The 26226-nt window shown below is 44.3% G+C and overlaps 1 protein-coding gene across 1 annotated transcript in view; it reads left to right on the top strand.

The window, feature by feature from the left end:
- Positions 1–24754, top strand: part of MFSD14A (major facilitator superfamily domain containing 14A) — a 561753-nt gene extending 536999 nt beyond the window's left edge. Inside the window, exon 12 of the mRNA XM_069641591.1 lies at positions 22243–24754. Coding sequence (XP_069497692.1) covers positions 22243–22449 — 207 coding nt within the window. The 3' untranslated portion in view covers positions 22450–24754. The remainder of the gene's footprint in view (positions 1–22242) is intronic.
- The last annotated feature ends 1472 nt before the right edge of the window (positions 24755–26226 follow it).

Here is a 26226-nt window from a genome sequence, read left to right as displayed (position 1 = left end):
CTCCACGTCGAGATCTCCTCTTCCCCTGGGCAAAGCACTGACTTGCACCCGCTGCCAGGAACAACTGCCCCCGCTGGAGCTTTCTCACCATTTCAGGTACTGAGTCCCGCCTGGTCTCCCTTGCAACAGACTGTTCAAGGTGTTCTGTAAATCCTTGACTTTCTATCCTGGGTGACTTGGGACCTACTAACTTTTCCTGACTTGAGCCAACTCTTTTTGAACTCTTTGCAACGACTCTTTAAAAGTACTATTCAACTGTGTGATCTTGGACACATTCCGCCTTGCTCTCCAAGAGTGGGCCTGGCCTATGACTTTCTTGCTCCTCAGTAGATTCTGTCTTTTCTGACTTGCTCTGGTTCTCCTAAAGTGTTGGTATTGTGTATGTTCCTAATTCTGCCTTTTTCCCTCCCTTTTTAATTAACTCATTGGAGTGCCATCTTAGGTTAAGCGCTCACCTCTGTCTGAAGTGATCAATAAGTGATCAGGGATGTATATATATTAATAGTGACTGTGTTTGAACTTGCTTGCCATGTTAGTGTAATTTACAAAGTGTGTTTTTAAATAAATAATTATATACTTTTATACCCAAGCTCTGGTCAGTGTTTGCTTGTACTACTGTATTTTGGTACCTATCTTGTATACTCGATATACTGTCTAACTCTTCTTGAGAGAAGTCTGGCTGCTCAGCCACAGCTACCAGGTAAATCTGGGTGGTACAGACTGCTACCAATTGGGTTTACTGCCAACACCTGTAGTCTTAAGCCTTTTGCAGTGGTCCCTACGGGAACTGCACAGGTTTCTGCCTAACAGTCAGCGCTATCGTCTCTGCCTCCGCCTTGAGTACAAAGCTCATCAACAGCATAAAACCTTTCCTAAAAAAAGACAACTGTCTCTCCATTGCCAGAGCTACTGTAGGGGCCAAGCTTGATTACTGCAATGCGCTCTTAGCCGGCACCTCCAAAAAAAAACATAAGCAGACTCCAGACTACCCAAAATAACTCGCTCAGAGTAGCCCTAAGTATACCTAAACCACAAAAGCAAGAAAGACAGTTCACTGGCTCCCAGTCCAAGACCGCATCATGTTCGAAATCCTTACGACCACACACAAATGCATAAACTACACAGCACCCTCCTACCTCTCAGACACACTATCCAGATCACTCTCAACTAGGCCCACCAGAACATACTACTCTAACCAACTTGTTGTACCATGCATTAATAGGGCTAAGGCTGGAGGGTTTGACTTCCCTTATCTTGCTCCAAAGCTATGGAATGCGCTCCCCACCGCACTCAGAGCTGAAACTTCTCTCCATGTCTTCTGGAAAAACCTCAAAACTACTCTCTTCAACTAATTGCTTAAACCTTCCAACCCTTGCAGCTTCCCTATCCTCATGATTGTCGTTTTTTATGCAACTAAGCGATAATCACCTACTGTAACAAGCGCCACGATGCCTCTGGGCTGTTGTGCGTTCTACAAAGGTGGATAAATAAATAAATTGCGGTAAGTAATGTATGCATTCTGGGGCTTGTGAATCTGCTTAGATTCACATGCTTTGCATAGTCCGCCATCCAGTTGTTTACCCAGAGTATTATATATATTTTCGAATTCAAAAAAACAGGGTGTGGGCAGAGGCATTCCTGTCACACAATCCCTCCCTTACGTGTACAGGGCCCCATGACAGGGTTCGAAATTGAGGGGAGCTGGGTGCTATATAGCTCCTGCTTGTAGCCTATAAGAGCCTGGTTAACTTGACACCAACAGCTACCAGGCTCTACCTTTGACCACGAGGCCAACTGATGCAGAACCAACGCACACCTATGTGAATTTAACTCTATGTTTGGGACAATCTGTAAATAAATATTAGGACGCGTGAAGGATAAGGGGTCATAAATAATGGACAATGTGATATGTTTGCATCTTATTTGGAAGTTAGATTGTTTAAGAACGCTATGTACTAGCTCCTTGTTCACCAGTGGTAGCTCCTGCAAACTGGTTAATGCTGGATATCCAGGAGCTACTTATTGCTCCTGGTTACCCAATCTATATTTGATCCCTTACCCATGATCCTTCATGCATCAACATCCGCCGATTTCTTTTATTTTTTTTAACCTATTGTTTTTGACAGCTACTTACTTTGTGAATGTCATAAAACGCCTTGAAACTAGTGTCCGCTGGTGATTAGCTTGCGCTTACCCTTATTTGGGACGGTCACACAGCTCCTGGTAACCATAATGAATTCTGTTTGTTAAAGGTTGGCAAGCTAGGTGAACTGGAAGAGAGAGCAAAGTTCAGCATAGAATCCACGCCCTGGAGAGACACAATCACTTGCAGAATCTCTCCTTGGAAGAACCACCATCTTCATGAGGAAGATCTTTACCTAGGTTGAAAGGCAGTGTCACCGAGCACCTTCTTGATTTTTAAGTAATCGTAAAAGCTGGATAGCCACTGGATGTCATCAAGGTTCACCGGGCAGCTATCTCCTATCTGGGGCCCCATGATTCGGAATACCTTTTTATTTTTATTTTTTTATTTTTTTTTAATTTCCTTTCTATTTTTACTCCAGAGATTAACCTGTTGCTGGGGAGCCTTCTTCAATGGTATCCCCGAAGGCCTCGCTCAACCACCTCCTGGCACTTGACAGTTCCCACTAGGCATTTGAAGGGACCTTTTGGACCAATGCATAAGACTGTTGTTAAGTGGATTTCTTGGAAAACTGCTTTTCTAGTAGCCATCACACTGGCATGCAGAGTTGGCAAATTGCCAGCACTCTACTCTGAACCCTGCACCAGAGTCTCCAAGTACAAGCTTGTGCTTAGTTCACACCCTGATTGTCTGCCAACATCTCACCACTGTTGCTCTCACTGTCAGTGACCCTGCCTACTTTCTTTGCCAACCAGATCTCTCTCAGATATCCCTGTATTACCCTGATGTTTGTCAGGCGTTCCCTTCATTATTACCTAGCATAGCCTAGAGGTTTTTGATGGTCCGCACAGATCATTGTGGTCTTTGGTGGAACTTTGATGGGCTGGATTATTGCCAAGCAGGGTTTAGGATGTTCGGCCACTTCCTGTATCAAGTATTGTAGGAGAGCACCTAGCCAGGTTAAGCGAGTGACCGTTCACTCCACATGAGCCATGGCATGCATTTACTTTGTTATAGAGGGTTCCCACCTAGACGACTGTTAGGGAGAATTCTCTGTTTAGGCTGAATTTCCTAACCTAGTGAGTCCCCCAGCAGCTTTGCTGGATTTTTGGGGTTTATTTTTTTCTCCTGCCAAGAGTGAGACTCTTTTACCCTCACTCTTGGGCATGATTTGAGTGTGTTTCTTTGAATCTAGATGTGTTTAATGGGCTATGGGCTCTTTTACCCCATAGGGCTTCCTGTGTTTTTGTGATGTGTGTTACACAGCACCCTCAGTGCAGTAACACAGGGGTGTCATAGTGACTCCCCCGTATAGACTCCATACCCTGGGACTGACTACTGTCTCCCAGGGTCTGTAAAGTCACCATTGACTTTACTAGTCTTAAATTCTGAACAGAACCAGTACAAACCATCATATTGTGGTCGTACTGGCTGGGGCAATTTGATTGTCCCGGGGTCTGTTAGTCGAGGGGGCACGTCTCCGTCCCCCCTGATCGAGTTTTGGCTGGTGGCAGTGGATACTACTTTTTATATTCAACCGCAAATATTTTCCTATGGGATTTCCCATTGTTTTAGGCTATCTTTATTTAATTATTTACGGTAGCCTCGAACATACCGCCGGTTTATTTAATTAATATGAATTCTCCGGTTGGTATTTTTTGCCAAAACTTGATTCTAAAATGGCGTTTGTGTTCTCTTCTGTGACTCCAACCCAAGTCGAGCCCTTTGTTCCACGTTTTGGCGGGCTTCTCCACAGAAGCCCTCCAAAGTGCTGCCACTCTGTCTGGGGTACTTACTTAGGACCCCTTAGGAGGGGTGGAGGGGGATTTAGGCACCCTGGACTGAGTTTCCTAGGCAACTCAAGTTGCACTCCGTCCTGATTGGCCCAAGTGGTGAGCCGGCCGGCTCACCCCTTAGCATGTTTGAGTGACAGCTAGGCTGAGTGAATGGGGGTTTTCTGCATAAAAGCAGGGCTTTGGGGACTGGAACTTCAGAAGTCGCCACAGGACCTAAGAATCCGACGAGGGAGAAGCTGAGCCGACCTGCCACGATGACACCACCGGTGGAGCCCTGCTGGACCGTCTCACCACTTTTCCCAACGACAGAGGAGATCTCCCGCCGGAGAGTCTTCTTCCTTTGACTGGTGGGGATAACCAGTTTCACCGTCTTTTCGCCTTCCCGACGTACCTCGTGGCCGCCTTGCCTGTGCCAAGCACCCCGGCAACCGGGATACCACGTTTTACCATGACCGCGAACAAAAGGTACCACCTTTAACCGGAAAACTCTGCGGCTGGTTTCTTCCCTGGCAGTGCAACGACCTTCATCTTTCCTCCAAGTCTAGATCTTCTCTTCCCCTGATGACGAAGCGACTTGCACCCACTGCCAGGAACAACTGCCACCGCTGGAGGATCCTTCCCACTTAAGGTACCGTGTCCCGCCTGCCTTCCCTTGCTACCGACTGTACGGGGTAGATTTAGCCCCCGGCTTTCGAACCTGGGTTAGCCTGGGACACCCTGGCTAAACTTTCCTGAGCCTCTCAACTCTTTTTGAACTCTCTGCAAGACTTTCTAAGCCTAGTGTAACTGTGTGATCTTGGGCGCATTTGTGCTCTGCTCTCTCTAAGAGTGGGCCCAGCCTTTGGACTTTGGCTCACCAGTGACTTTTGCTCTTCTGCCTTGCTAACAGTGTTCCTGAATCTTGGAGTGGTATACCTTTCCATATTCTTTCTTTTTCCCCTCCCTTTTTCACAAACTTATTGGAGTGCCATCTAGTTAAGCGCTCACCTCTGTATGAAAATAAGTGGTGTTTTACTAAGACTTATCTGATAAGGAAAAAGGGGTGTATATCTTACAATAGGAACTGTGTTTAGAATATTTTACATTAAGAGTGCTGGAGTGTTTCAAACAGTGTGTTTTTAAATAAATAATTATATACTTTGTTACCAAAGCTCTGGTCAGTGTTTGCTTGTATTGGTGTGTCTGAGTGCCTATTGTGTATACTTTGCATACTGCCTAACTCTTCTTGAGGGAAGTCTGACTGCTCAGCCACAGCTACCAGGTAACTCTGGGTGGTACAGACTGCTACCAAGTGGGTTTACTGCTAACACCTGTAGTCCTAAATCTTTTGCAGTGGTCCTCAAGGGAACTGCACAGGTTTCTGCCTAACAACGACATAGACTTATTCTAGCATGTGAATCTGGGATAGCAACGCTGGAGAAATACAATTGCAGTTAATTAAACCATCCTTATGATGCCTTGGTTTTCTGGGTGCTCCACCTGGCGTCGGTCCCTATTTTGGGGGATTCCAGGGCCATTTTGCGTTTTCCTTGTGTTTTTTGGCACTCTTAATTTCTTTTTAATTGTCAGGAGGGCTTACCCCTAAAGTCTTCCTCCCAATTATGTCCCTTTACACCTTACATAAAGTAAATGGTACTGGGTAGTGTGACATGCTGAAGGAAGGAGTCAGACAAAGGGGTGGTGTGGCATGAACGCTTCTTTATTAAACAACATGGCGTAACGCTCCCTATTCTAAAGGGTATTCCCTACCTAACTAAGGAAAACTCTGGTAATTGTCAGGGTGGTTGTCCAAATGAAACAGTCCTGTGCTCTGTCCGAAACTACCTAACTCTAGCCCTACCACTATATACACAAACAACATGAAGAACACCAGGAGAATGACTCCCAGTTCCTGGTTCATTGGTATCCACCTTGGTAATTGCATTTAAAGACTCTTAACTAAGAGTTCGTATTCCACAAAGATATAGAATACCAAGAGGATGACTGGTTAAGTGACTAGACAATATATTTGGCAACTGTTGCCCCATTTTCTGAATCAACTTCTTATTCAGCCTTGTACTTTTCATAAGGCTTCAACTTTGGCGTCTGAGTTAACTAACTGTGATATAGCCAGGAGAATGCCTCCCCTCTCCTGGTTCACTTGGATGTCTGGTAACCATTATTAACTCCTTAACTGCTGAGCTTTAATCAAGTCTATGCAAAAAGGACGAACCTACTCATCTTTAGCACTTAAGGGATTAATAAGCCTTGAGGTTTTTCTTCAGGCTTCTCTCAAGTTTAGTTTACATGATCCACCTCCTTCTTTCTGTGGTTCAAGGACCCTTTGACATACTTTGTAACAGGTACTGGGATGAGAGAGATCACTCCTGATTCACTTTTGTTGACTTCGCCACATTCAATGAGACAAGGGAGATTATTACTGAGGCTTTGGTTATCTTCAGTGTAAAGACTGGAGGGGGGGTGTCTGTACTTCTGCTCTCTATATGGTAGAGGAGAGGCACAGAGGACCCTAGCCAAGAGTCTCTATTATTGGTACGTGGTTGAGCAATCGAGGCCTAGCTTCTCAGGAGGTGATGCAGGCTGGTTCTTAGGTACAGTGTAGTCCCTAAGCCCCCACAAAGGAATGTCCACACACTGTATTACTGAAAACAGTCTTTATATAATTAACATTCAAAGGTATGTACACTATCACAATAACGCACTTTGTACTCAGAAATCACCAATGGTAAATATATACAATTCTAAAGTGGTACCACCAATATTATCAGATCTCATTAAAGTGCATCAACTATACTGTTAGAATGTCACACAAATCAATAACAAGGAAACCAGCAATAGAGATAGGAGGGAAAGCAAGATGGTTGAAACAATAGCCAGAATACTGGCCTCCACCGTTAAGCACAGTTCTGTGTGGAGATCCCCCCCCCCCCCCAACCTGGGCAACCTGTAAAATAAAGATATAGCACAAGCCCAGTCCATATATTGCTCAATAGTCTTGTTCTCTCCTATGTTTTTACCCCCACCCCCCCAATGTACCTGGTGGAGTAGAGTTCTTCGAAGAAGCGTCGCCGGATCCTTCTTGAGTGACTCCCTTTAAAGCAGGAGCCACGGATCGTTGAGAGGCGTCGAAGAAGGTGAACTTGGCGTCGTCAATGAGAAGTTTGAGGGTGCCAAGACCACGACGTCGATCCAGGCGGTGCTCGTCGGCGACGTCCTGCGAGGATGAGGTGTGCGGGGCACCTTGGCGATTGGATGTTCAGCACTGCAAAGAGTTTCTGAAGAACTGTGGCCCAGCAAGGGTGTCGAGTCGTCAAAGTCTTTGTGGCCTTCAGGTGGCGGGAAACCCACCGGCGGATTCTCCTCGGCGCGTCGACGGCCTTCACTTTCTCCGGCAGGACAAAGTGGTCGACGTTGCGGACAAGGGAGTCCTTCGATTCAAATGTTCTTAGGCAAAGGGGCAGGTGGCTCCGGTCGTCGGCGGCACGGCGTCAAGTGGTCCCTGCAACTGGGCAACACCACTTCGACGGGCCTCCAGCGGTTACACATACCAGCGAACCCTGGTCGACGGCAATGGACTTCGGCGGCGAAGTCCAAGTGCTTCACTTCGATCTCCTCAGCGGTCCTGTCTCGGGTCGGCAGCCTTTCGAGGGTCTGACTTCCAGGGAGCTTCGGCGAAGGTTAGCGGTGCTCGATGGGCCCTCAGAGCACGGGAAGAGGGCGCCTTACCAGGTCCTCTCTCGGATCAGTCCTTGACGAGTTCGGCAGCTTTCAGATCAGGTCGAAGCAAATGCAGCAGCAAGTCGTCTTCTTCCAGCTCGGTGTCGAGGATCAGCAGTTCCAGTTACTCTTCAAGTGTAGACACAGCTTCTGAACAACTTCCAGTGGTGAGAGGTCCCCAGATATACTATCCTGTCTCTCATCCACACTGCTGGGTCACACTCAGCAGCCAATCATACAGAAGGGCTTTTGTGCAGTCAGTCAGCCAATCAGGCACACAGTGCATTCAGGCCATCCTCCTCCCTCTCAGACACTCACAACAAGGATTGTGGATTGGGACAAGTACCCAGCCATTCAACACTACACACTGCATTCAGGCCAGTTTCGGGCAGGGCTGTCTCAGTCTTTGTCTCTCATACCAGAAACCAGACAGCCACAACAAGAAGTGCATATTGGTCACACACTCCATTCACCCAGGTCCCACCCACAGGGTGCACCCACAACATACAGTCACTGGGAAGGCTCCAGCCAGTCTGGACTGGACTTCACAACAACACCATATATGGAACTTCAACCCAACAGCCAGTCAGGGGGAAGGGACAGAGCCGGGGCTTCCCAGGACTTTGGGAAAACAAGGTAACAGGCAATGGAAAGCAAGAGGCCACAGGGGCCATCTTGTTTTCCATCAGGAATCAACTGATTCCAATGGCAGGGCCTAGGTATCCCAAAATGGAGGATACTCAGAACACCTGTCAAATTCAGCATGGAGCTGCCACCAGCCCATATCCTGCTCTGTGGGCCACCCACAGGTGCCCAAAAACATACACTAGGGGCACAGGGTTGTACCCCCACCCATGGGTGCCATAAGGGTATCCCATGGGTCTGTACACCAAACCGAAAACAGGAAGAGCTGCACTGCCAGGAGTCCCACCTGGACTCCTGGGCAGAAAACAACACAGATCACAATGAAAAAGGACTACAGGACAAGGACAGGGAGGCCCTGTCCCTCCAATACATTTCCAGCATCACATTCACAACAGTTACTGAGACATGGAGGAGTTGCGTCCTGATACCTTGATCGGCTTTGCAAGAATTACTAAGACGAGGGAGATCATTAGCACTTCTCACTGACAATGTCTCACTTGGCATTTCTCCACCAACCACTGTGACGAGGAAGATCTCTCTTGATGCTTTGATCAGTTGTACAACAATTACTGAGATGAAGGAGATCACTCCCAATGCTTTGATTAGCTTTACAACAATTACTGAGACAAGGGAGATCATTCCCGATACTTTCTCCTGACAATGCCACGCTTGCCACTTCTCCACCAACCACTATGACTAGGGAGATCCTTCCTAATGCTTGCGTTACTCATCCCCCAAGCCCCTACCGGGTCTACCGTGATTCCCGTTACCTCTTTCTTCCCGGGACCACATCACTAGTTCTTCCTGGGATGTTAGAGCTGCTCTTCGTCCATCGCTGCTCTTTACTTGCTTCTCTCTACCTCTCTTCAGTTCTGCAGGTCCTCCAGTTCACAGCGTTAAGGGACCAACCGGTCCACCTCGCTGAGGTCATGCCACCGTCAACCGGATTATCACTTCTGTATTGGTTGGGACAACTCCTAGCTCCCAAGGCTTCCTCCAACCTTTCAGCCACTTCCTCTCGACTGAGGACTTGCTTCTCCGTCTCGCCTCTTAGTTGCCGGGTTTGAACTTCCTGGACAGGTGTCTTCATGCTGGTTTGCCTGGTTCACTTTCAGGCAGTCCTTTGTTTGTTTTTATGGTCGGTAGCTGGGTTCTCTTCACGCCTTCTCTCGGCCACCTATTCTCAGTACTTTGGAAGTCACATAAAAGAGTAGTTTGTGTAACTCCTGTAATCTTATTCATTACATTTCCATAAGATAATGAATTGGGGTTTATAGGAAGGAAGGGAGGATTGTCACAATAACATACAGTGGTTCTGTCAGAGGCTGTTCTTACAGGTCTTAGTGATTTCGGGGACTCAAAGGTAAGAGGATTAGGGAGTTCCACCATGGAACGGGAATCACAATCCCAAATCCAAGTCAGTGTATTTCATACAGAATAAATTTGTTAAATACAATATGTAATGAAACAGTGGTATGGAGTCATGTGGCCAGTAAGGAGGTGAGGGGGTGAAAGCAGAGACATTGAGAGCCTGGAAGCATTGGTAGCTACCCTATCAGAATTTACCTTGACTGCTCTTGATGAGGAAGATTCTCTGGAGGGTGAAGGGAGGGGGACACCCCAAGAGACGACGACTGCAGGAGGTGATGAAGAGTAAGCTCGGGGGAAGGGACTGAGCAACAGTGGTTAAAACATGATACAATATATGTTAAGATTACAATTCACTGTTTGGTTTGTTTTGGTTGTTGTGTTTGTTGAAATTAATAAAAACTGTTTAAAAAAATACAATATGTAATGCATTTAAAAAAAAAGGCTTATTGTCAAACGATTATAAATACAAACATTGTTATGATCAACTTCATTCAAAACCAAAGTAGTTTATTAAGTGTTTAACATCTCACTTCATATTAATGACTCATACCTTTTATGCAAGGTAAAGAATATTTTTACAGGTGCCTACGAGTAACAAATAAAGCCTCAAAAGTATGGTGTGCTAAAGTAAAACATTTTTTTAAAAACTTCAAGCAAACACCAAGCAGTTACATCGGAAGTGAACAGTTCTACAAATGTTGTTCACAGGCACTTCAAGAAAGTGACGTGATCCCACGATTCGTCAGAGTAGTCTGTAAGGCTCCCCATGTTTGCCCTAAGGTGATGCTATCACCTACACATGTTTACAAGCTATTTTACCCCATTAGTAGCCCAATGTACTTTTTCCTGGCCATTTAGATACCAGTGAGTTTTTTACTATCCACTTTGACCAATTATGTGTTTCAGGGCTTCCTTTTACAACTATGCAGGTCCCAAATGCTGGTTTTGACCATGTGGGCTCTTTGTGAGCGCACAATAGAAGACTCCATATTGGTTCTAACTGATTGGTGTGGGATTGAGTATTGTGTCGGAAGCGGCTGTTGTTTTCCTTTCCTTTCGTCCTTGACAGTACGGCTTGACACACTACACGTTACTGACGTTAGACTTCACTTGGGCCTTTCCTCTAAGCACTTTGGTGCACTACGGCCTCGGGCTCGGCAGCAGGCTCGGCAGCAGCGGCAGTACGGCACGGCAGGATCAGGCTCCCATTCCCGATCCTGATTTCCTGATTCCCGACACACTTTCCAGCACCTGTGACATCTGCGAGGGGTGACGGTGCAGTGCGGAGCGGAGCCGTGCCGCTTCTGGAGTCTGCCTTGTGCCCCTGTGCCCTTAGGTAAGCAGAATTCGAAAGTAGTGAGAGCAGAAGTGTGTACGTGCCTGCCTGTTTAGCGAATTACGTGATTTAGATACAGTGCAGTACACTGTTCTCACGTAGCTCACAAACTCCTCGCATGCACAGCACAGCTTGACATATAGCTGGCACAGCTAAGCAAACTTACTTTGAGGAAGCGCTTTAGAATGGCGACTGCGGGGGTGTGAACTGCGGGTCCTTGGCCTTTGACTCACCAGCTTCGCAACCTGCTGTTTATTGACTCATACATTTAAAAAGGGGGATAAAAAAGAAAGAAAAAAAATCTTCCAGGTATTTTATGTGTCTCATCTTAAACTCCCCTCTGGATGGATGAATGAGCTTTTTTTTCGCTGACATTTTCCTCTCATCAGCGGTCTGAGGAGCGGTTGGGGCTGATAAGTTATTTAACAAGGTCCCCTAGTCTTACACACTCTCTGGACACGCATGGCGGACGACTTGGACCTTGTTACTGCCATGGTCGAATCCTTCTCTGACGATAACCTCACTGTGTTGGGGGAGGTTGGGGGGTGCATCACAACCAACGCCGCTGCCAATATAGAGGCTGTAGGTAGCATGCCCCAAACCCCTCAACCGACAGTCCTCAAATAGCCCTCAGTCTGGAATACACTTGACCCCTACAGTGGTAATAAACAAGAAGGCACTGAGCCACAAAAACGCCCTCCAAAAAGAAGGAAGGGAGCGCACACATGAAAGAAACATCAGAGGCAGCAATGGAGCTATCAATCGACATCAACCTGACAGTACCTCTATGCTAGGAAAAGAGCGATTCTGGGCAGGAACCAACGTCAGATAACATTGGATACAACATGGGGGAGGCTAAAACACCAGCAAGCCTCAATATTAGCAAGAGCAACCCTACATTTTCCCTAGTTGAAGGAACGGCAGAAAATTACAAAGCAGGAGAGGCTGCCAAACCACGTCAAGACATTCAGGAGGATCATAGGGGAGCGATATTAACCCCCTCATATACATTTGGCACAAATGCGAAATACCAACCACAAAACCACTTGACCCAAGGTACCCTGGGAACTGCCTGGAGACCCCGGGGAATCACGCCTATCCTGTTGAAAGGGAACCAGCGTTTTCATTATTACAGGAAAGACGTACAGGAAAGACGATAAATAAGGATGGGACTGGGGCCATGCTAAAAGCACCTTGAATATCAAGGACAATGGTTTAACGCCTCAGAAAGAGGTGGAAAGGGCAGAGAACCCTTGTCCTGCCTGGCTCACGGGCCTAAAAGCAGCCCGTCAGAAACACTCCTTTCGGCAGATCCCACAACGGAGGGGGTGGCCGTTCTGGACAAAGAATCAGACTCAAGGCTTCAGCTTGCTACTGGATGCTCTGGTGGCCTGCCGGCTCCTGCTCTGATGCTGAAGGAAAGAGCGACCTTGGATCCTAGTGCAAAACAAAGTGCCTTAGTTGGCGCAAAAACACAGCGGTCAAGACTTTGCTCAATACCAACAAAGGCAGTCCCTGTAAGCAAACGACTGATTTGGACAGAGAAACGCCCCCACACCCTCGATGAGGACCTACTGATGGACTTAATAGCTTCTCAGGTCGAGCAAAGTAAAGACGAATCGAACAGCCAAAGCGCAATTGATTGCAAATTAATAGCAGCCTTTTCCCTAACGATGGCACCTTTTATGAAGCTGATTGAAACCCAAAACGATCAGTTAAGAGACCAAACGACGCTGATTACAATGTTGCACAGTAAAATGATCTTTGTAGAAGGATTTATCACGGCCATCCAAACCAAAATGGACAAAAATGAGGAACAAACCACTAATATCTTGAGTAGTATTCTGGAGCCATTAATCTGAGACAAAGAGAGAAGATCAGAAAGATTCTTTTCACTTAAACACCCACAAGACCCATCGGCAGGAGAGTCCTTGATCACGGATTGCCTCAACAAGATTTGGCCTTGGGAAGGAGAAACTGAGACCTCTAACAAATTAGGTAAAATTTATGGAACTGTATCGACACTTACAGATCTAATGCCCCCTGTAACTATAGGTTTTGCAGATACAGAGGCTAAAGGAACAAGTCTAACTTTGTTTCAATCTAGTCAACCTATGCCTGAAGAGTCAAAACACTGTGTTGGTATCCCCGGTGGGAAATAACAAAAAACCAACAAATGAACCCCACTCGCCCCCGAAGATCTTTAACATCTTCGACAAACTGGGTGAGGGCATTAAAGGGTTAGTTAAAAAGGCGGAATCCCCACAGTCGAAGAGACTAGCTTTCCGGAAAAAACTTGAGCAAGCAAAAAAAGCATTGACAAAAAAGACATCGGCTAAGACGCAGCCAGCTACATCACAAACTAACGCAAGGAAAACTGGGGGAATGGCAGTGCCCATTAAGAAGGGGACAAAATTAAACACTGCTATCCGAAACGTTCAGAGACCTGAAACTCCAGAGATGTTTGTTAGAAGGTCAAAGAAGCCCTCTGCAAACGAAAGTGTAACAGAGATACTAGACATGGACAGCCAAAAAACTCTAACACACTTACCTAATGTTCAAGGGCAGCATGATGACAGCAATGCATACTTACTAAACTTTGCTACTTATTCTGACGATTCAGAGTCAATATGCTCAAATGGGGCGGACACTCAGAGAACGGAGAACCGGACTCTAAATTCTCTGACGAAGAGGATGGAGAACAGGCTGAGGAACTGGAAGAGGAATTGAAGCAAAGCAACAAACAAGGGCCCACCATGAAGAAGACTCTAAAGATCAGATTCTCAAAAGATGGTAGAATCATTGAAACAGCTAACTTAACAGGCCAAAATTCTTCAAGTGTTAATGGCCAATCAAACAAGAATCAAGGCAAAACGATAACTGATGACCCTGGCCCAGAACTATTGGCAATAGAAGAGTACAAAATCTGGAACCAGAACAGATGCAGCAACCGGCAAAGGAAGGAGGCGCCTCAAAGACTGACTGAAAGATCTGTCAGACAAGAAAAAGACAGTATCAGAATAACTGGGGTGGTCGACACTCGTGACAACAGGTTTCCCCCGTGTCCTCGGATGGTCGAGAACTGTGACGACAGGTCTCCCTCTTGTTTTTTGCTAGAAAGGGTCTTAAACATCAAAGACAACTTGACCATCAATAGAACCAACATTATGAGAATTATTGGGTCAGTTGAGGAATTCAAGAAAATACAGTCGAGGGACATCCTGTTAATCGAATTTCCAGAAGAAAAGCACCTAGACAGAGCTCTGATCTACACATCGGATCGCAGAACTAAAGACACCTTCATTAAAGAAGGCCATAGACTTCTTACTATGGGCTTCTGTTTAAAAGAAAGAGAAACGTAGTCTCCCACATCAACCTCTAATTCTGAAGAGGATCGATACTGTCCTACTAAATCGGCCTACGTGGAGTCTACAAGCCTGAGAGGCAGGGAGGCCCGTCCTGAAGAACTACCAAGCAAAAAGCAAGCAACCGGAGATAGACGCGCTCCACGTTGGGTAGGGCCAGAAGATCTGGGAAGTGAACTGCCATCGCCTAAACAGCCCAGAGTGACATGCCTGGGTAGCCCAAGAGAAGATTTGAGCTGGCTAGCGGGCACACTGACTAGGAAGTCATAACGCCAAAAGCCCTCAAATTGTCCTCTTCCAGACTTTGACCATCTGCTCCTGGAACACCAGGGGATTTACGCACTTATTTGGGGAAGGAGAGGTCGTAATCGAGAAATATGATATATTGTGCCTCCAGGAGGCTTGGTTGAAAGAGGAACCGTCTCTGGAAAGATACAAAGTAGTCCTGACCCCCGCTGTCAAAGCGAACCTCGTGCGACCCATGGCAGGACTGATCACAGCATGTAAAAGAACAAGTGGTTGGACCAAGCTTCGCGCACCAAATCCTACGCCACTGATCCAGTTTGTGTTGCTGTCAAAATGTTATAGTCAACACACTTGCCACCTCCTGATATGTAACTTCTACTGGAACCCTGCATCCCCATTTGCAGTCAATCTCCAAGAAACAGTTATGAATTACATCGATGAAGCTAGATCCACCTATAACAACATTGATGTCTTGGTATGTGGGGATTTGAATATGGAATGTTTTCACTCTAGATATGAACTGATAATTAACCCACCAAGAGCTGCCTCTTCAAAGATACTAAGGGGTATACGTTGGAGAGAAGATCTACAAAAAAGAAACATAAACTTGATGAATGGTAACATAAGGGGTGACATCCCACTGAAAGCAACCTGGAAAAGAGGTGCTCACACTAAGATCTTAGATTACATTTTCGCGTCAGACTCTATCTGGCCAGATGAGTCACTTAGATGTGATAACATGTAACAACAGTGACCACAATCTATTGGAGATGGTGGGAAGCCGTGTCGAAGATACGGCTGGGCAGCCTTCACACTTACTTAATACTACCAACATTGAGGTCACACCGGGTCTTAGCAGGTTAAGAATATCTTCTAAGGACCACAGTAAACCAACTACGTCCTTGTTTAATGGGAAAAGCAGGGACGCCTCTGGCAACATCATACATCCAATCCATTATCCACTAGCCCTGAAAATCTTTCAGGCCAAAGCCGGAAAAGGTTTAAAAAGTGTGTTTACAAGGAAACACGTCTTTAACAAGGACATCCATGAAAAGAAAAAGTCCATTAAAAAACTTACTATGCAACTTAAAAAAAGGTGTGCTCCCTGACGTGAGAGAAAAGCTGAGAAAAGAGACAATCACTCAAAAACTGGCTGAAAACACACCAACATCGACTACTGCAGGCAGACGGGGAGAGAATGCTGGGCCTGATGGCCAATAAAAATACAGTTGAGATCTGAAAGCTGTTGAACTCTACAACGGCTCCACAAAACGCGATCCTTAAACTCAATATCATCGTCAACTTGGGAAAAACACTTTGCAGGCTTGTTCTCCAATAAGTTGGGGGAAGGATACGAAAAGGTTACACTCTCCAACCTACCCTGGACTTTCGAATTCGACAGGGAGGAGATACTTACCCTAATAAAAAATGCAAGTGCATCAAGGGCGGCGGGCCCCGACGGTCTAACAAATGCAATCCTGAAGCAACACCCAGAGCATTGGGCCGACTTCATGCTGTCCCTGTTCCGGGAAATCAAATCAACAAAGAAAATACCCATTTCTTGGACCAAGTCAATCATGGTCCCGATCTACAAAAAGGGCGACAGGTCTGACCCTGCCAACTACAGACCAATCTCCCTCTTGGACGTGGTAGGAAAGCTGTTTTCAGCAATACTCCTGAAACATTTGAACACGTGGTCCAAACAATCAAACCACCAAGACCGATGGCAATCTGGCTCCAAAAAAGGGACAGGAGCTGCCCTAAATCTTTTCCTGATAAACTTGTTGAAATGCAGGGCAAAAGCAACTAAGCAAAATAAGACCTATATTGCCTCTTTAGACTTGGCCCATGCATTCGACTCAATAAACAGGAACACTTTATGGGGAAAACTGTCAAAATGGGGCTGTCCGATCGACCTGAGGGAAGCCCTGGAACTCCTGCACTCTGGAACAACACTAAGAATACGCTTGGATAGAGCAGGAACTCTGTCGAGCAAAATTGGAACATCAGCAGGGATAAATCAGGGCTGCAGACTGGCACCGGCTATATTTAACCTCTACATATCTGACATCAAAGAGGCCTTTGAAGATGTGAGGTGCTTCTGCCCAAGGATTGCAGGCATTCCAGTAGGAAGATTACTCTACGCTGGCGACCTCCTAATCATGGACCAAACTGAAGTGGGTCTGCAGAGACAGCTGAACGCTTTGTCTAAATATGTGTGTGCTAACTCACTAACCATCAATCCTAAGAAATCCAAAATTATGGTTATAGGAGAAGCAAATAGAACCCACAGAATGAAAAGAAGTTGGAGTCTCCAAGGGGTTAAAATACCCGAGGTTACATCCATGTAGTACTTGGGACTAACGGTGAATACTTGCATGGTAGACTCACACGGGGCAGTGGCCGTGAAGTCCAAAGCTAAGAATTTAGCAACCCAGGCTAGAATAATCAACCGAAAGTATGGCAAATGTACCCTACTACCCATCATTAACTTCTATAAATTGAAGGTGACTCCCATTCTGACGTATGGCTCTGAAACGCAGCTACAACTTGCAGGCTCCCTTTGGAAGCAGGTTGAGGGAGCATTTTGGCGACGAGTTCTGAATATGCCAAGCTCCCTACCGGTAGAAGTGATCAGGAGAGAAATGGGAATGGTGTCACTGTACACCATTATGGTCTGGAGATCACTGTCAATGTTGAGGAAATGTTTACAACCACCAGGTGAAGGAGGGTACGAAGTCTTACAAAAAGCTGTCTCCTTAAACAGTGAGAAGTCTCTAACTGAATGGAGATCTACATGTGTGGAGATACTAAATAGTCTAGCACTGAGCGAAGAGCTCCTACTGAAAAACCCCGACCATGTCGAGAAGAAACTTACGACCAGGACTGAATAGACACAGGTGAACGGATTCGGAGCATGAAAAGTGGTGGAGGGATAACGAAAGACGCTAGACAACGAGGCCAAGTTCCAAGATACTTGACAAAGTTTCCCTCTCCCACTGTCAGACAAGATTTCATGAGGTTCCGTTTTAACCTGTTCCCCACAAAATAAGTTCTTGAGAGGCGCAAAGTAGCCTCAATGAGAAATGACACGTGTCGGCTCTGCAAGTGTAAGCTTGAAACCCTAGAGCATTTAACAACTGAATGCGAGTCACTGATGGACTTAAGAACAACATACTTGGGACACTTGTTTCAGAATTAAACAACATCATCTCCCAACTCACTTTGGGTCAGCTTGTGCCAAGGAAGGAGAAATACAGAGATTCTAGCCCTGATGGCCTTCGTCAAAAAAATCTTTGAGAGACTGATGGTGGAAGAAGACGAAAAGAGGAGCTTTACTGAGATGAGAGGAAAAAATTGATGAAGATTGGAGCGCCATTAGACTTTTGGGAAAGGACATGGGGGTTCCTATTTGCTATTACCTTTTATTATTATTATTATTATTATTATTATTATTATTATTATTATTTTTTAAGTAGCATAAAAAAGTTTAAATGTAAACTATAAATATGCTAATAAAAAAAAAACAAAGAAACTGGTTTAGGCCAGTGTAGGTCCCTGGACTATCCCTCTCACTCTGTGGTGTTGGCTTTGGATAAGTGGCAGTCCTAATGACCAACTAGAATGGGTGGCCACCTGACCATTTTCCCCCAGTGCCTTTTGTGTTTGGCTAGCTGGCTTGCTGGCCCCTTTGTGCAAAGGTATTTAGGCTTTGTCCTAACCATGCTTTTCTCTTGCTGCTTTTTTTTCTGCGCCTTGGAGGTGGTAGATCTACTGACCTGCTAAAGGTGTTTTCCTGCCGATTCCCAACATTTTTGCAATTTTTTTAAAATCCCTTACTTGGCAAAACATGCAGGGTGCACTGGCTTGGGCATATCCCACTTTGGGTCTTTTTCTTATGGCGGTCCATTCCAGGCTTCCTGAAGACTTCTGCCTCTCACCACATCTGCTGGGTCTAGCTCTCAACAGTTTTTTTCTGGTCTGTTTAACACCATATCCTGACATTTCCCACCACGATTGTATGCTTAGTTGTGGGTCGACTCTTAATGTCCAGAGGGGCCCTGAGCCTTCACCGTCCCACCATTTCTTGAGCCACTGACCCCATCATGGGTGAGTTTGTAGCAGTGTTTGTAGCAGTGTTGCCTTAATATTCTGTCCCCCAAGCCACCGGGGGGTTCGGGGGAGGCATTCTTGTTGTTGTCTTTGCTGAATTTTCCACTTCTGGCTGAAGGTTGAGGCTGTGGGAAGAACCTTTGTTCCTTTCCCTGGGATTGTTGCGGACTAACGGTGCAAGTCCCAGGTAACTGAATCCTGGAAATCGCACATGTGGAAAGGAGCTGTTACTGTGTTTGTGCTGCTGGATCAGCCTTCCATGAAGCAACCAATATGAGTGCCTATCCTTGGGTCATGGGGGGGGGTGGAGGGGTTGTGATAGTTGCCCTCAGGTGTTCCTCTGGTCCGTGGTAGAGATTCTTTAGAGGTCAGTCTTTACCACTGTTTCCCACCGGCTTCTCTTAAGCATCCTCCTGCTCTGCTGCATCTTCCTCTGGGGCTCTTGGTTCATCTTTAGACGTCTGGAACACTTCTTTGAGGTCTCCTTTGGCCCTGCCTAGGGTTGTTCGCTGCAGCATCTTCACCTGCGAGGTAAAATGACTTGCCTCTACTAACTCAGATAGCCCATTGACTCTTCTCCCATTATTTCCAATGGAACGTTGAACCTGCTTTGGAAATCTGGGGTACTTACCTGCCCCTGTACATTTGGAAGAATCCCCTGAAAGTTCAATGAGCTCTGGAACAAGTATTATAATTTTGTTATTTACCTTTGCTTTTTTTTAATGGGACTGTATTTTTAACATTGTAGTTAACCTTAAGAACTCGGTAAATATTCCTGAAAGCGTTTAGCGTTGTTTTGAAATCGTTTCCTACCCCCTAAGGCTTGCTTTGTTTGAGGTGTGCACTTGCATTAATTTTAATATCACACCCTAGTCTACTGCCAGGAGTAGACTGCTTTTTTTCTGGGATACCTGTGGGAAGGAACTGAGGCTTACCTGGCGTTTTAGTATAACCACAGGTCAGGCTACAGAATTCCCATATTAATGTGATGCATTATTATATAGACCTTAAGACTTTTTAGCATATTTTCCTCACTGAAAGAAATGCTGGTTTCCATTTTTTTCCACATGCCCTTACCTATGTCTTGGGTCCTGTTCATCAGAGCTAGGGCCTTCCTTGTACACCTGGTTGGGGTACGTCGTTAAGACACAGTACAGAATTGTGCAGGCCCACAGGGGGCTCTAAGTACTTGATGGGTTTGGTGGTTCATGGTCCCCCTCATCCCCATTGTTATTTTATGTTGGGTGGGCCTCTGGTAGTGGGCCCACCACATACAGACAATGGGGTCTGAAGAGCACTGTAAAGACATTCATGTTTTCATAATATGCTGGGATGTTTAAATACTGTATATTGTCCCAGATTACTTATTTTGACCTGATGTGTGATGTGAATAAAGTGCATATTTTCCAGTATATACATGTGGTATATTTTCAATAGATGCGTATGGACTAATTGTACCTTTTTGTGTAGCCCACTACCACTACCTGAGTTGGGCTTTGTCGTTCTGTTGACCTAATGCACCTTAGTAGAGAAATTTGGCTTTGCTTTCTTGTCGGGAGTGTTAGCCGCCATTGGGGTTACGGGTTGCAGCACCCTCAACAGAGGATGGTACGGCCTTAACAGTCCCTTATAAGAAAAATTGGGAGAGACCAGCCTATGGTTCTGAATGTGCAATACCTTCCCATCCCCTCCTGGTGTTAAGAATGGGCCCGAACGGATCTGACATGGGATTATCTTAAAAATGTGCAATGTCGATTCCCATGGTAGAGCTGAGCATTTCATACTTCCGATTTTGATGAATGGAGAATTATGAAATGGGTTAGCAACGCAGGTTACAGCGCTTAGAAGTGACATGGAGCACTATATCAGTACACCAATGATTATTGTTCAAGATAAGGCTTGGTAGAGTAGCCTGGTAATTGTGGTAGGTGATTTCCTGAGGTAGCCAAATTATGGTTGCCAAAACATTGGAAATACAAGTTTCCCAGTGACATTGCTGACTTCCGGTTCTCCAGCAATTGTTCTAGTGGGACAAACAGGTGTTGCAGGTAAGTGGGCTGACAAAAGACCCAGCAGCGAAGATTCTGAAACGGCGTACAGGCAAGCTGATAAAGCTAGGGTACAGTACAGCAGTGCCGGGACGAAGCAGCAGGTGCCCAGGGGTTGTGGTTCCGGCAATAATTGGACAATTGTTGTGCTCGGAGTTCTTGGTTGGTATTCGGTTCTGTAATGTCAGGCTTGGATTATGTCCATTAGCAGTGCTCAAGATTTGTGCTGCTCCTGACACTCCATATCCAATCCGTGCAGGTTACAGTAAAAACTTTTTCTGGCCGCTGTGAATTGTTGATGCTAGCAACAACGTTTTGCCCGCAGCTTTTCGGGCAAGAGAGCACCGATCCGTCTGTTTCCTGTGGTCTCTTGTCCGGTGTTTCCAGTCACTGGCAGAGCTTCACCCTGAGACCAGTCTTGGCATGATGCAGCACAAGGGCTTTCTCATTTTTGTCTTTGGGTTGGCATCTCTTGAATCATGTTTTGTCACTTATCCCAGGGTTCGAGAAGATAAGGTTTGGCTCTCAGGCTTAATAGGAATGCTTTCAAGAAGTAGTGTGAATCATTTAGCAGCCAAATGCTCCTGGGCTGCTTTCCAGGCTTTCACTCTGTGGATTCGACTCGGCATTCCCAGACATAAGTCTGGTATCTGACCAGGTCAGTTCGTGACTCAACTGTCCTCATTTTTGAGTCAAACAGAAGACAAGCCCATATATGGCTCCACCTGTTTTTCACATGAAGGGGACAAGGCGTTGATGGGAATGCACTCTGAATTTCTAACTCAGAAGTTTTTCCATCTAAGGCATCTGGTAGGAGAGAGAAAGTTGAATCCTCAACGGTTTTCTCTGCCAATGGCCAACAACTAACTGCTTACGGTTTCTTTGCACATGCAACCTTGTTCTTAATTTCGTACACATGAGAGGCGGGTGGTCTCATCTACACAACAGCAGTGTCCCTGATGAGGCTATGAATGTAGACTTAGCTGGGGGGAAATGGTGTTAAACCAGCCAAGAAAAAGCAATCCTGCAGGGATTTGAAATGCAAAGAACAGGCTGGCCCTGGGTCTGAGGAAGTGCTTAACTTGATTTGCTATCTGCCCTAATGACATCTACAGCACAACTGGACAGCGGTTAAATGTCAAAAATAGACATTGGGCTTTAAGTGGGGAGGTTTCATTTGAAAGCACATCTACAGTTAGTATTTGAGAAAAAAAGTAAATACGGCTATGCCATTGCCTCTTGGTGCCTGTGTGGGGGTAGGTTTTGTATTATAAAGCGACTCCAAACATCAATGCGTGCTCGTACTTTTACGTTGCATGTGTCTAGCTTAAGCAAACGTCATAAAAAGTGAACACTTTTACTTGATAAAACATTTGTAGAAGCAAGAAGTTTACAGAATAAAAGGTTGTCAACCATAGATTTTCTTGTGTACATAAGTCTTTTCTATTTTCTTCCTCCTCAGAATTCTATCATTCCTGGGCCACCATTTCTGTTTGGTGCATGCTCCGTGCTGTTGGCTCTGCTTGTTGCCTTGTTCATTCCCGAACACACCAATCTAAATGCACGATCCGGCAGTTGGAAAAAGCACTGTGGCAGCCACGGCCACCAGCACAGCCCTCAGGCCCCCGGAGATGCCAAAGAACCCTTACTCCAGGACACCAATGTATGACGGCAACCTGTTTGTAATAACTCTTAGGTCTTGTACAGTGGCTTCATTTTTTTTCTTTTCATCTGAAGTTCTGGATGTGTATTCAATTCACATTCAAAATTCAATTTTCTAGGGTGGTCTTCATTTTTATTTAAGCCTGGAATTTTTGTAAAAACTGAAAAAAGCTAAAATAGCTCCAAAGATGTTATGACTAATTCATCTTTTATCATTTTATTATTGATCGAGAAGTTGAAGTACAGCACCTGCCAGTTAAGCACTAGTATCATGCCATTGTAATACTGTTTCAGCTTGCATAACTGACTTTTACATCTGCGTCTAAGGGGGCGTAACAAAATATTCACACATTTACCATGTCTCCCTGCTTCAGTTTCCTTACAGCATCAGTACTACATATGTGCTTTTTTGTTTGACATGTCATGCATCCAAGTTGTTTGAGAAAATGAAATAACATTCTTTGAGCAAATGGATTTTAAGTCTCTTGTTCCATTTGTACCTTTTTGCACAAACTATTTTTTTCCACTACCCTTGTGCTCACTGCCACAAAACCCACAAGTTGGTTGAAACTAGATTATTCACATTAGCACTGGAACATGAACTTGCTTGCAAAACGGTAATGATACATAATAGTTGTTGGAACAAGGAATACAGCCACAGGAATAGTTGGAGCAGGAGATTTTTAGTAGGGCAATATTTAGTACTGATTCTCTAAGGTGCCCAGCTTTAAATCTATGTATGCTGTCTCAGTGAGACATGTCTGCATGTATCCCCGATTTTTAAAAATGATGTAAAACCTCGGTTCAGACAGTTGAAAGCCTTAACGTTGAATTAACTCTTCACTTGAGGAGGAAAAAAACAATTTTACTGTTTATTGGTCACTTTATCATTTTTCTGTTTTTAAAATCATGAAATCCTGATCAGAATACTTGCTGACACTAGGAAATCTAATTTGTAATTGAATTGCAATGCTAATTTATGATCTTTTAAGTCGCATGAAGTGTTCAATACATTTGGTAGTATTTAAAGTTAGTCGGAAGGTATGTAAAGATGAGCAAATTGGCTTCATTTGTTGGCTCCTACAACTGTTTTCCTAATTGAAGTTGACCACTATGCTTTTGTGTAATATTAAGGACCTCAGAACTTGAGTTTACGAAACAAACTGAAGTGTATAGCCTTGAAATTGTCAGTGGCCTTTCAGGATTGTCCTAGCCTCATGTATGGTTTTCAGAGCTAATATTTTAGTCCTATATTTTTAGGACCATAGTAAAGAGAGCTTTATACGATTACTGATGTGAATTTCTCTAAAAGTGTATATTTTTGTGTCCAGGTATATTATTTAAAAATAAACTGTGTTGCTTTGTATAAATTGTGTATAAAGTATTGTATAGTTTAAAATGTTTTCATTTTGTTTTGTGGTTATTGCTCAATACTTTTTTAACTTCCAAACATATATATTCTAGATGAAGAGCAGTATAATGTGTAAATATATTAATAAAGCTGACTTTTAACTTCAAAACAAACTCATTTGAAATGCCACCGTTTTCGTCTCCTGATTGTTGCATTCCGAGTGTTCCAGATGCAGATTTTTGCTTTTAAACACATTTATTGCTGTTCATATGTCATCATGCTGGCAACGTGGTTGCCTTTCCTTTTTTAGAACACCATTTCCAGGTGCAACCATCTACATTCAAGTGATGTAAATTTTCCCCCCTGAAATAAGTGCAATCTATAAATAATTTGGATACAAATCGCCCTTATAGCAAATGTTGAAATGTGTTACAAAATGATCCAATTGAATCCTATACCCTTATTGACTAGTGTTTTGGTGTCCACGTTTTTAAACATTGTAATATGGCTTTCAGAGGTGAATGGGCAAGGACAAATGGATTTTCCTCCCACCTTAATTCTACTACCAATGAATTGTTGAGGTACGTTTGTGTTGCAGTTAGAAGTTTGCACTGCTGCTGTGCTTTGTCTGACACAATGCTATACTTAAAAGTGCTACCTCTGTTTTTCGTTATGCACTAAATTACTGTAACAAAATCTTTACTGCTTCCACATAGTTTAGAAAGTGCTTAAAAAAGCCACATTTTTCAGGTAGCAAAAAAGTGCAAAGTGGTCGCTTTCATGGCTTGCCATACATTTAATATTCCAGATTATTTCATAACACTTTATTTTAATGATATGCCCAGTGTTAGTTTGCCATTTTACACTTGACATTTGGACCCCATTTTACTTGAAATGTGAATATGGACTGTTTTCATAGTCATTATGTAAACTGTTAATAAAATGTATGGATTGACTATTATTTTGTGAATGATTACTGGCGTTTCATGCATGCATGTAGATTTGATATGTTCAGCTTTCCAGGCCATCAAACTTAACACTTGGACAAAAGCAACCACAATGAATGTGGACATTAAGGTATAGCTTAACTTTAAATATTTCAAATGCTGTCCGAGCATGAAAGGCCATAACATCATTGGAGCTAAAAGCATGCAGTCCTAGTCAAGTAGTAGAATAATTGTAAATACATCTTTCCAAGTTGCGAGTACGACTGATCCTTTTTCAGGCTTTTGGAATCCTTCAAATACTTTTTAGAAAGAAATCCATAAAATTGGCTGTTTTGGGATTGGAAGAGGTTGGAGGTAGCCTGAATATTCAAGGTTATAGGATCCAGCATTTATTTATTGATTTTAATTCTTATAACACCCCTCTCACCCTTATGCCTCAGGGCACACACAACACAAACAAACTGAACAAACAAAACAGAAAACCAATCGGCGAACAGAGGGAGTAATTAATCTGGTGCAAGATTAAACAGATGATTCTTGATCATTTTTTAAAACTCTTTTAGAGTTGTTGTCATTTTCATTCCAAGAGGGAGGGCATTCCAGGCTACAGGAGCCTGGGCATCAAAACTGAAACCACCAAATCTAAGCAGCTTAAACCTAGGCTGTGATAGCCTAAACTGGTCCTGGGAAAGAAGGTTATGAGTTGTTAATTTTAAAATGTACTCCTATGCCACATACTCACTGGTCCCATACTAATAGTGATTTGTATACGGTTTCAGGAGGAAACCAGGCAATATCTAGTCAGAGGTTTTTCCAATTGCTCTAGTCTTTGCAGCTTAAGAAGTCCCCCAACTAGGTAGGATAGAGTGCCCTAGTCCCCTTGGGTCTTGCATATTCATAGCGGTGGTTGAGCAATCAAGACGACAACAAAACAGTATCTTAAATTCTAAAACACTTGTGTCCCATACACACCTATTTACTGTTTGACAGTCCGTTATACAGATACACTAATGTAAGCCACCTGGATATGAGATGGGATATCTTATGAAAAAATTACTAATACACTTATACAGATAAACTTCAATGTGTAAGTCACATAAGTATTAGGTAGGATATCTTCTGAAAGAATTACTAATACATGAGTAGCGGATTCATAAACAAATGTTATATTTCAACAAAAGAAATTATTCAACAATGCTTTTAAAAAGGTAGCAGCAGAGTGTCCGTTTCAGTACAGCCCGATGCGTTTCAGGCACTCTCCCTTCCTCAGGACCAAAAATACAATCCGTAAATATGTTAAATCACAACATCAATATTCTGATCAATTTTAGATGATTATACAAACTCAAAATCAGATGTAAGATATAATTGATTTTACCCAATTTCTAAACAAATGAGGACTTAATTTTCATATTATCTCAAAGTCTAGATAACCACATCTCCACAGGAAGATATGTGCATTAGTTCCCAATCACCGTGATTGGAA

This window comes from Ambystoma mexicanum, chromosome 1q (assembly GCF_040938575.1).
Source record: "Ambystoma mexicanum isolate Mex_15411 chromosome 1q, UKY_AmexF1_1, whole genome shotgun sequence".
NCBI classification, from domain to species: Eukaryota; Metazoa; Chordata; class Amphibia; order Caudata; family Ambystomatidae; genus Ambystoma; species Ambystoma mexicanum.
This window is presented reverse-complemented; position numbering and strand designations above follow the sequence as displayed.